At 42.6% G+C, this 12157-nt stretch overlaps 1 protein-coding gene across 1 annotated transcript in view; it reads left to right on the forward strand.

The window, feature by feature from the left end:
• Positions 1 to 6837: 6837 nt before the first annotated feature.
• BTAF1 (B-TFIID TATA-box binding protein associated factor 1) overlaps positions 6838 to 12157 on the forward strand; it is a 44608-nt gene continuing 39288 nt past the window's right edge. The window contains exon 1 of the mRNA XM_050334705.1: positions 6838 to 7155. Within this exon, the coding sequence (XP_050190662.1) occupies positions 7142 to 7155 (14 nt within the window). The 5' untranslated portion in view covers positions 6838 to 7141. The remainder of the gene's footprint in view (positions 7156 to 12157) is intronic.

Consider the following 12157-nt stretch of genomic DNA (forward strand, 5'->3'; position numbering starts at 1 on the left):
CTAATATATATAACTATTGAACTCTTGTGAACTCTCAGAAAACTTCTTTTTCTGTTGCTGTCCTGAAGTCTTATTTTCATTGGAGGCCAGATTTTTATCAGATGCTGAAGCCTTGGGGCCATCTCGCCCTGTGATACGATCATTCTGAGTTCGGAAATGTTCTGGTGTTCCTGGAAAACAAAAAGTTCAGACGAGCTCTATGCAGGAGGCTGAATCCCAAGAATGGCTTGGGAAAAAGAGAGGTCGGCTTCAGCAGAAAACCAGAACTCCAAGGATATGACTGAATTTATATGTAGAGATCTGCACTGTATGTACAGCTAATTTAGTTTTCCATGTGGAGAATAAACAGCTATCTAAAAAAGGGCTAGAAAATGTTTGCATGTGACTCTGTTTTTCTCTCAGTGGGGGCAAAAGGTAAATGACCTACAAGGAACCACAAGTACAGTTAGGATCCTTCCCTGTTTATTTGCCTCAAAAGTAACTGCTAGCAAGCTGCAGGCTTTTTTTTTTCATGTGCAGAAATGATCAGTGATGTGTTAACGCTTCAAATTTGGGATGCACTACTCTAACCAGTGTGCCAGGACCAGCACATAGCTTCTGAAGATCAGTTCTTATCATAAGACATCTTATGTGAAGCATCCGGAAATGCAAATACCCAAAAATTATTTGCGGCTTACAGTCTGCTCTGGAAAGAATGTATCCCCCATCTGGAATTTAGCAAGGGGATATGAATCCCTGGCCACAGTGAAGAGCAGTTTATTTAAACTGGGCAAACAGAAAGTGATAGCTTCCATGCTGTTATCAACCACTAGACCTTGTTTCCTCTCCAGGTGGACTCTTACGTGCTCGAGTTGCCAGCAGACCGTGCTTTACTAGTTCCAGTGGCCAGCAATTATCAAACCTGCAGATCCCTTTCTTCTTCCGATGGGGAGCCAGAAAAAAGAGATGACAACAAGGTGAGGAGGCAACTTGTTTCTTTGCTCTCCTGAGATGAGAAAATAATACAAGGAGAACAGGAAAAAATATTTTTAAAAAGAAAAATGAAGGAGAAGGGAAAATGAAAATTAAAGTGTCAGGGAGAGGGTTATCAGTGTGAGGGAAGAAATGTGCAAAAGATGCATGTGTAAGAAGCTGGTGAAAGATTACTGAGCATAAAAAGAGGGCACATGCTGAAAGAGTTCCTGGCAACTTCTTATCTGGGTCTTCTAAGCTGTGCCTGTGGCTTTGTGTGAGCACCATGCTGATGTAAATAACAGTTATCAAAAAAATACAGAAACACTCAGACCTCTAATCCTTCAATAAAGTCATGTGGGAGCTTAAAACTAATTAAGGCTTCTCTCTAAGCTTTAAATCTAGTCTATGTGTAGTATAATATCCTGAAGACATTCCCTGTAGAATCCAATGAGACTTTCAGGCAAGCAAGTAAGAAACTACTCCACAAACTTGTTTCACACATTGAAAACAAGCTCAGTTTTTACTGGGTATCAGGAACCCCATAATTTGAGGAATCCAGGGATAAAATCCAATTTGTTTATTACAGGTACATACCTGTCCTACCTCACACTTTCGGGACAGCATCAAAACACACTATCATGTTGCTATTACTGTACCCATCACACAAAACTTACAGTGTAGTTAAAGTGTTACAAACAAATCTCAAGTAACTGCCTATATAAGTACAACAAGCAAGCCAATACAGAGTCATACTGAAAGCAGGAGACATTTCATTCCTTTATGAGGAACACTCAGGACTGAATGTTCCACGAAGGAAGATGAAAGAGCCCCCAAGACAGATAAACTTGGTAAATTTGACAGAGGTGAGGATGTTCCCCATGTAGTTCTTCAAAGGACCTCTTCTAATGTAAACAGAGAGGTTTTTGCTTGCAGAGTTGTACTACCAAACGAAAGTCTATACAGCAAAATTAAACCTTAAAGGAGAAGATAAGAGATCACAAGGTGTTATTAATATCTGTTAATCACTTCTCAGTCCGTCTTTAAGATGCACCAAGTAAATAGAAGAAAGTATAAACTTTGTTATATCCGAATGCTAGAGCTGATTGATCCTTGTCTGCACATCCCAAATGAAAAATAGGACCAACACATCATGTTGTAGCTATTTTATATCAATTCTGGTATACAGTGAATGGTAAATTCAGATTTTCACATTACATGTCAAAAAATAGGCCTAAAGCATATTCTGAGAAACAGTGTTTGCAAATTAAAATAAAATAAAAACATCATTGTTTTGTATTATTTAAATACAGTAGTTGTAATAAAATAGAGAGAGCAAAGAGTATGGCCACCAGACTTGTTTTTAAATCTAATTTAAACTCATTAACTGCAGCAGAACTTGTGATGATGGCCACAGATTAGCTTTCTTTTCTATCTTTGAAAAGCAACAGCTTTTGGAAAGAGCTGGACTAGATGTGAAACCTCTGGCCTTGTTTATTCAGCATTATAGTGTGTTTCTGAATCTTTATGTCCCTGATGACAGAGGTGCTTTTCTATTTATGCTCTTTGTATTCAGTTTGTGCACACTGGAATTATATGCACTTTTTTTTTTTTTACTGCACAGGCTAATGTCCCTCTTGCATTAGCTCATGAAAAAAAAAAAGAGGACAATTAGACTACTGAAATTAAATAAACAAAAAAAACCCCTTGAGGCCACACAAGCTTAAATAGAAACACTTAATTTCTTTCTCTCATGTTATTTTCATATTGCGTTTTTTCACAGGCATATGTAGAAAGACCTGCAGTTTTACAGAGAGAGTTTGACCTCATTATTTCCATTTTTCTTTATTTCTAACTGTGGCTCATTTTTGCCTGTTACCTTAATCCAAAAAAGCCCACTGAGATACTTGACAGGAGCTTTTCTCCCCTTCAGTCTTCTTTCTGGATATGAAATACCAAATTCATTTTTACATATGTATGTAAATTCATTTTTACATATGCATCTGTGTACAAATGTATGTATGTATATGTGCATTATAAACATATATATAAATTTTTGTACATAAATGGAGATCTCTGCTCTCCTAAATGTCAGTGACAGAGCAGGTATAAAGATGAAATTGTCCATGTGAGTTACTATTGTTAATCTCTGAATACTTCAGAGTTTATAAGATGGATTTAGTGAATGTACATTTACTTTAGTTACTTTCTTGACATAGAAAGTGGTGTAGTTTCTAATAACACCATGCAGAGGGGAGTTGAAAGAGGGAGGATTTAGGTGTAAACACAAAAGTTTGTTTGGAAAAAAAGAACAACTCTATGAAGTGGATAGATAATATCATTTCCTAAAGAACATGCCACAGGAACAATAAACTACCCAAAGTACAAAATATTTATTTAAATTAGGAGCCTGGATAACAGCTAGACAAAACTAAGAAACTTTCGGTTTTTGCACACAGAGAGTACTCAAAGAGTATCAGTGATTTAAGTCTTCATCTGCTGTAAGATAGGGTGGAAAGTTAAGCTGAGTTAGAAAATGAGAAGTTCTGGATCATGGAACGAAATGCTGAAGAAATTACAGACCATGGCTAACAAAAACAAGGTGGTTGTACAACCTTGTCCAACAAGGTTGATCAGTTGTCCAGAATATCTGTTTAAAATGGAAATGGGCAAGAAGCAACACTTCTGAACAAGTCCATGCCATCTCGTGAGATAAAATCCCTGGGAGCAGAAAATCACAAAAGGGAATCACAAGGGTTTTTTTGTCTTTATCACATCAGGAGCCTCCCATTCAGGAAAATTGTCCCAAATTTACAATGTTAAATATGATCAGAGGTAATGAAATCTAATGAGATAATTACACAGTCCTGGTGACATTTGGAACCTTTTAGATGCTGGTGATTTTCACTAAGTGATGGTTATTACAATCCTGTTTGATGTCAAGAAATGGGAGCCCATCAAATTTTTTTTGAAAACGTTGCTGATTCGTGTTGTGAGCGGCAGTGCCTTTGCACTGATTTGGCTCTCAGAATTCAGCATTTCATTGATATCTCTGAGGTGTTTTTGGACTACAAGAACTGCCAGTCAGCATCCAGCCTCCAGCCACCATCACTTATTGTGAAGAACACAAAAGGAAGGCCATGTACAAGTTGCCATTTTTTAACAGGCTTTCAAGAAGGTTATGCAGCTAGTAAAAAATCTCCTTGGAGTAAAAATAAGACCATTAAAATCTGAGAGTTGGCATGGAAACTAGTGAAGCTTAGATGATAAGAGAATAGGTACACCTTTAAATAAAAATTAAGCTGAATAGCAATAAAAAGTATTAATTAGCAAGAAACAAGAGATTATTGAAGAAAAAAATAAATCCTTCTGCAATCAGAAATCTGATTTTAGTGACACCAGTAAAGAGTGGCCTGACCTACAGAGATAAAACCTCAAATAAAACTAAGAAAGATTACATAATACTTGAAGAAGAAACAGGTGAACAGATGTATAGACAAAGAACAATTGGTTTTCATAGGGTGTAGGAGAAGGTTTGAGCAGAAGATACAGGTAAATAGTTAAGTAACAACATGCTTTACATAAATGTCACATCAAAATATGAAAATATGTGGTGTGAAACTTGAATGAATTGTGTTTCAGTCCAGAATTACTATTATTATGTAAATAACAGATCATTCTTTCTGTCTTTTGCAGATTGTTTTGCTCGAACTGCAGTTTATCATAATTTCTGCAAGTATTTGGTGCCTAAGACCCACTACCAATATTTTCCCTGCACTTATTTTTATCAGGTAGGACAACCTCTATGGAGTTGTTCAAAATAAATTTTATTGCATGTTTGATGTGCCCTCTGCCTTAACTGCTTTTAAAGCAATGCACAAAATATTTTTAAGGAACCTAAGAGGAAATAGGGTGTTAAAATTGGAAATAACACCTGAGGATCCTTTCAATAATGCCCACAGCAGGACAGAATTACTGCTGATACCTGGCTAAACAAACACGGAGATATCAGGGATGTTTGCTATACATCCATGTCAACAGCACTGAACATGCAAGAAAAATATCTCCACCCTCAGCCTGCTCCTTGGCTGCTCCCTACCCCAATCCCTGTCGTTCCTCCCCTTCACACAGCATCCTGTGAAAACCTGTGCACACATGGGACAGGAGTAGGCATGTGCCTTGGGTCATGGCCAGGGGCCCAGGCAGAGACACCTGCAACACGTGAGGGCACAGGATGGCAGAGAGGAAGGTGTGTGTAGTTTTTGGAGTACTTCGGTAAGAGGCTCTTGGCCTCCAGCTAAGCCCACTGTACTTTTTGTGTGTGTTCTGCTACAGGAGCTGTCTAAAGGTAGTTACTGCATCAGAGCCATGACAGGGAAAAGGTGTTATCTGGGTCATTGGGTCTAGCACTGTGACAAAAACTATGTCTACTGCTGAAAAATGCGTGTGTGGTTTGCTCTGATCACGCTCTGTGCTGCAGAGGCCTCGAGCTGACTCACATTGCCAGTGTTTGGGGCCACTGTAATGCCAGCTCGAAGTCACCACAGAGCTCCCACCCAACAATGGGAGAGGCGACAGGCAGGAAAGTCACCTGGGGCAAACTTTATGGGGGACTGAAGCATGGGGTGGACCTGAATGGGTAAGAATAGATTGAAGTGACGCTGTACCAGTGTCTTGTTTATAGAACTGTAAGAAGACAGTGAACACATAGACGGCATTAGTATGTCTGCTTGGAATTCTGTGTCAGTGGGCAAGGAATGAGCCAACCCATACATGAAGAATTAACTGCCCCGGTGAAAGGCAGATCATCCAGAAAGGCCGGGGTAGCAGAAATCCCAACAGAAAGGTTGGGCATGAAACACACACCTCAATGGGCTTCAGAGGAAAACTTTTATCACACAGCGTTATGGAAATTCACATGTTTATTCAAGTTTATGCCATCACTTACAGGAAAGAAAAACCTATTATTGTGTTTCCAGCTTATCACATGAAAGGTTACATACGTCAGCTAACTTTATGTCCCCGTCTGGGACCATTAATTCAACTGATTAATCGAAGGCTAATTTCTTAAACTGGATCTGATGGAAGCTGATAGCATGCACTTGGAAGGCCTGGTTCTCCCCGGGTCTCAGGGGCACTGCCGGGCGCGATCCCGGGGATCCCTCAGCACCGCCCGGAGCCCGGGAGGACAGGCAGCTGTCCCGGCAGGGACACGGCAGGAAGCGGAAAGGAACGCGGCCGCTCGCGGAGCCGCCGTAGCTGGGCCGGGCCATGCGCCCCTTCCCTGCCCGGGAAATAAACCCTTAATAAAAAAATAAATGCTCCTTAATAAACCCTTGTATGTTACAACCCGTGTATGTTCGCCAGCCCCGCAGTGTGGGGGCTCCGGGGCACCGAGTCCGCCCGGCCCAGGAGCGGCGCGGGGCACGCCGGGAGTTGTAGTTCTCGCGTTCGCGCCGCAGCACCGGGCATGGCCGAGGGGCGGCGGACCTCGGCAATGGGGAGGGTGCTCCGCGAGCTCGCCGAGCACCCGGCCGCCCTCCCCCGGAGTGCTGGCGGGGCAGAAGTGCCACCACCCGGTGCACCGGGGAGAACCGCTCGTAACTCCGCGTCCTGATGCCTTTGTTGTCCACTCTAAGTGGAGGGCTGGGGCACTCTCCTTTGAGGCCCCCCCCGCCCCCCGCCGCGCAGGTGGCACGCCCTGGCGGCGGCGAGTGCCCCCCCCAGCCGGCCCGGCGGCTCCATGGCCGGTCCTGCTCAATGCGGGCGCTGCGCGCCCGCCCTCCTCGCCCTTAGAAGCGCCCCCGCCATTGGCTGCAGCCGGGCGCCGTTGCCAATCAGGAAGCGGCTCTCATGGAGGAAGGGAATAAATACAAGATGGCTGCTCATATAAAACCAGGCATTGGGCTTCGCCCCGGCGATGGGGGAATCGAGGCTTTAACCGGCGCTCCGAGGGTCCCGCGCCGCTCCCGCCCGCGCCGCCGCCGCCCCGCCGGGGGGAGCGACACTCCAACCGCCGCCGGCCACTGCCGCGCTCAGCCGCTGCCCGCGGATCGCCGGCGGGCCCGAGGCCGGGTGCGGCGCCTCGGAGGCCCGAGCGAGGCCCTGCGCCCTCCGCCCCGGCAGCGCCCCGGCCTCCGTGCCCGCCGTCCCGCCGCCCGCCGCCAGCCAGGCCCGGCCCCGGGCGGCCATGGCCGTCTCCAGGTCGGTGGGAGTTGAGAGGGATGGGGGGAGGAGGCCCGGCGGCGGCGGCCCGGCGCTCCCGGCCCTCGGTGCGGCCTGGCGCCGGTAGTGCGGGGGGAGGAGGGGGCCCCACTTTCCACCCCCTTTCGCCCCGGGAGCCCGCGGAGGCCTCGCCGGGGCCGCCCCGCTGGTTTCGGGGGGTGGCTGCGTGCTGCGGCGCCTGGGTTTGCTGCCTGGCCTGGGATGACTCCCAAGCCCCCCTCCCTTCCCCGGGCCGCAAGGGCTCTGCCTGGGGCGTCCCGGGTTTCCTTCTGCATTCGACACCTTCGTTTTTTTGGCCAGTCCTTCCGAGGGTGGTTAAACTGCTAGGGAATAGGCGATTACGATATTGAGTCTCAAAAACTGGCAAGAAACCGTTTTTGCCTTTCAGAGCTCTTAGTTGCAAAGTAACCAAAATAAAATAGACTTTCATGGAGAAAAGCGATTAGTGTGTTCTGGCTCTGTCTCAAGATGTTGGGCCAGTATCTGCTTACACACATGTGCTCTGGGGTGTGCCAGCGTTTAAAGCATTCACAGATACAGAGGTATGTCTTAACAGAGCTGTTTTATAAAAAACGCTGAGCACAAATTCCTGCCTTTTTTCTTTTTTTTTTTTTTTTTTCTCTCGTGTGTGTGTATGTGAAATGGGCACGTTAAGCTTCCTAACAGGATAGTTGAAAGGAAACCATAAATCCAAATTAAGCTTGTGATAGATTAGCTCCAAGTCACGTGTTGGTAGTATCTCTGTACTTCCAAAGTGCTATCACAAAAGTAAATTCTATTTCTGAAGCTGCTTGTGAGTAAGTTTACAATTCTGTGTGCACATTTATAATAGAAATCCATTCTTCAAAACTTGTGGCAGCAATACACCTTTTAAGACTTACAGTGTCAGGTATTTTATTTTGAGCATTACAGTTTCTATGAGGTATCACTTTGTTTTATTCTACTCTTATTTTTTAATCAACTTGTTACATGCTTGTTGATTGGGGTTTTTTTTCTCCCTTCCCCCCAAATCTGTCCATAACAATGTGGAAGTAGTAAGGACTACTGTTATAAGACTACTGTTAAAGTCATGTTAACATCATCATGTAAAATACAGTAGTATTTCAATTATGTTAGGTCTGGTCAGTCTGCTTAAATAACTTTGCTAATGTCTGTGTGATATGGGGGCTAACTGGAATATCGAATGGAACTTTTCAGAGCCTTTTTGCTGAGGTGGTATCTGTTGGAAAGGCTGATTTCTGTTTCAGTTACCAAAAGGTTGCTTTAGTGGAAGACAGCAGTGCTCTGTGCAAAGATGTAGTTAACATCTGTTCAGGAACTCAAAATTCTGATTTAGATTTGGCTCAGTGTGGAGCACTAAAAAAGTTGGTGTGTTAAGAACAGTGTGATATTACTTCAGAGTACAGTTTTGAAGTCCAAATATCACACAAGTTGAACATAAAGTATAGAATTGCAGTAAAAGTGCTGTAATACTGGTGAGTTGGTATAGAATTGTTTCTTTTTCACAGAAATACACATTTGTAACACCTTGATAATTCCTGGTGGACACCACTGTTTCTGTAGTTATAACAAGTGATAATGTGTAGATCTGTCTTTGTGCATGGTTTTAGTAGATACAGCAAAGCCCGTCTGTGTCCCTTTGAAGTTGCACAGCAACTCCTGATAAATGGACCTTTCTGCACCGGGACCATGGGAACACTGGTACAGTGTCACTGCTGCTTTTGTAACTAAGAGAAATTGTCTTCACCTTTTACTTCAGAACACTGAACTTCAGAGGTCCCTTCCTTTCAGACTACACATAATTGTGCACTTATGTGTATATAGCAATGTAACTATATTTCTCTAAAGGGTGTACGTGGTCCAACTTTCTACCAGTTCCATTTACTTGTAGAGATCTGCACTTTTGCTCTAGGCAGTTACTTATTTTTGATGGACCAACATAATACTTCATTGTTGATGAGTAACTGTGCAAGTTTGGAGGGTGAGGAAGAAGCTGATTCAATTTTATTAGGGGTAGTTCTATTTTGGAGCCATATTTTAAAAATAAGGGTTTTTTGGAGATGGGGGTCAGGGTACATCGACAAAACAGTAAATTATCAAGTGGTTGTTTTCCCTGGAAAGTTTATTTTCTGCTCTTTGGCCAATTGAAAACTTTTCTCAAAACCCACATCTGTTCAAGGAGATCTAAACAAACCTAGGGAATGCTTTGAAATGGCTCAAATTTAGATTGAGAATTAACTGTGTAAACAGTTGTAATCTGGTGACAGAAAAGTATCCTATTTAATTCTGCATTATATGTGTACATGCTTGTTTGATCAGATCCTGCTGTTACAGAAGATCTGCTTCTATTTAAAATAGACCCAAAAGCAGAACAGAAGATACTTCATGACACAAGATGTTGCAGAATAGTTGCATTGTATATGTTTATCTGTTTGGTAATATTATGCTGAAAAGACAAATGACTGGCATCCTTCAGGAGTAGGGATAGATGGGTAGGAAGGTTGGTGTTCCTTCTGTGAATGTGCAAACTAATTTGGTAGGCCTTGGCTTCTGTTTCCAATCTTAAAATTATAGATGAAGTAGTATTAATGTTTGCATAGCTAATAAAAACATTCTTGATAGTGGAACAGAGAAGGAATAAAGGAAGTGAGAAGTTTTGCTTCAGCTTCATTCCTACAAAGTGCATGGTCCAAATGAACAACTGTAGTGGCTCGCTAGTGATTTTTTTAAGATACTTCAGTTGAAAAAGTAATACTGCCAAGAAAACGACAGCTCTCACAGATTACTCAGAATGATTTGGTCTGTGGAAATTTAATACTGTTTTCTAGAGAGTTCAGTGTTTTCATTTGCATTAATTTGTGTATAAATGGTAATATGTAGATTAGGAACCTAATTTTAAATAAATAATAATGTCAGAAGGCTGTGAGACTAAAAGCTCCAGGAACCAAGCAGGCTTCATGTATTACTCTCAGCTTTTGAATTGTGGGGCTGTGACTTCACAAGAACAAATGGCTGCATTGGTTGCCATCATTACTTATGTAACATATTCAAATTAAATTCTGTATCAAAAGTATCTTTTATGTGCCCTGTGTATCTTTTAGAAATTCTTTTTGTGTTATCACAAGCTTTCTCTCTAACTGATTCAGTTTTTACTTCTTTGGAAGATACTACTTCAGGCTGTTCTTGCATGAAAAGCAAGAGTTAAACTGAGCATGTATTCAGTGCTACTTCAGTGCCTGTGCCTAAAGCATCACATAAATAGATGCTGTATAACCAGTGTGGTTACAGGGGTTCAGACTCAAAAGAGGGGGAAAATAGTGTAACTTTTCTGTTGTTGATAGAGATTAACTTGAAGACCAGAACAGTCGACTGCCTTCGACTGTGTTGCTGTTTGTGGGAGGGAGTGCTGACAGTCATGGGAAGGGGGGGAAGCAGAAGTAGCATGTGCAGTGCTGCCCAGATGAGATAGAGACTGAAGTTTCTCAGATGCTGTTTTCTAACGGACTGAAGTGAAAGTTGAAAGTCAGGATTGCCTGCCCATTGCCAACCTGCTCCAGCAGATGGAACTTTAATTCTCACCGAGGAACTTATCAATACACTTCTATTAGTATATCTGGACATCTGTTTCAATTTCCTATTCTTTCTTATAGTGTTTGTAATGTAATTGGCCATACGAGTTGGGGTGCATTGTTAGTAGTAGATATGTATGTAGTAGTTTACAAGTGAAACTGGTACAGCCTAATGCTGTAGATCATATACGGAATATACAATCCATATGGAATTAATTATACTAATTTTAGCATTTGGTTGGCTTCCATATGCAATTTATAATACTGTGACCCTGTGTGGTCATGGAGCTCTTGTTTTATTCTGGGTGTTCCTTCAGCTGCTGTGTGGGAAACAAAGTTTCTGCATTGTCCTGAGTCCCACCTTCATGGCTGTAACTTACCTGTGGGAAGTAAAATCACAATCTATCCTTTATGTGTATCATTGTACTTCTGGTTTTTGTTCTGAATTCTGTTTAGTGTTTTTTCTCTTGCTGGTTGATTGTATATTTGAAAGTTGATAATCAGTAGTTCATGTGTGCTTTAGTAGGGGCTTGAGCATTTAGAGCTGTGGCGCTGACCAAGTTGGGATTTGACAAAATGACTGTCAGGTCAACAAGAAAAGCTCAGGCATCTCCATTAGAACTAAGGTTGAATTTCACAGTGAATGTCAACCCTGGACAAGTCTAAATTTTAATTTAAGGATATTTTCTATTTTTGTACTAAGAAATAGTGCCTGTGAGGAAGCTTCTGGGTGTTGAAATACAGTTTCAACAACAAACTCCTCGGAGTATTCCCTTGCCTTCTGTTGGGTGCTAGCAGTTTTTCAAAGAGCTCTTGGCAGAGCTTGACATTAGTGTGTTCCAGGGACAACGCCACTGAGGATTTTTTGTACAGTCACACAATTTTAATGGGTTGGAGGATACACTAGGGTAGTTACACAGTGTTCTGTACCAGTTGGCCTTTACTGCCAGAGATTGCTCTGTGCACAGTTACACATGCTGGTGCACACAGATGTGAAATCCAAACAGATCACTTCACTGGCAGCAGTGATCAGTTTGCTGTCCTTTTTAAGCCTTAACTCATTGAAAGCAACACATTAGGCATTTTTGTCATCTGGAGTCCTGTGGAGAACCCAATCCAGTCAGAATACTTACACTGGGCCAGTTGGGAATCTTTATACAATTCAGCTGCGCATATCTTCTTTTGCCACCATTTTGAAGACAATTTTTCATAACTGTAGCTTGACCTGGTCATTGATTATCCAACCACTAGCTTTTTAATGCCTCTATAGCTGAAGGGCTTTCAAGTCCATATCATCCAGTTTCCACAGGAGTGACATAACATTCACTTTAAATAGTGTGACAGCTGCCCTTCAGGTGGAGATCAGCCCTCTGTTTGGGGTGGTACCTTCAGCAGCAAAGAACTGCAGATTA

This window comes from Myiozetetes cayanensis, unplaced genomic scaffold (genome assembly GCF_022539395.1).
Source record: "Myiozetetes cayanensis isolate MyiCay16 unplaced genomic scaffold, myiCay2020 scf10, whole genome shotgun sequence".
Classification (NCBI taxonomy): domain Eukaryota; kingdom Metazoa; phylum Chordata; class Aves; order Passeriformes; family Tyrannidae; genus Myiozetetes; species Myiozetetes cayanensis.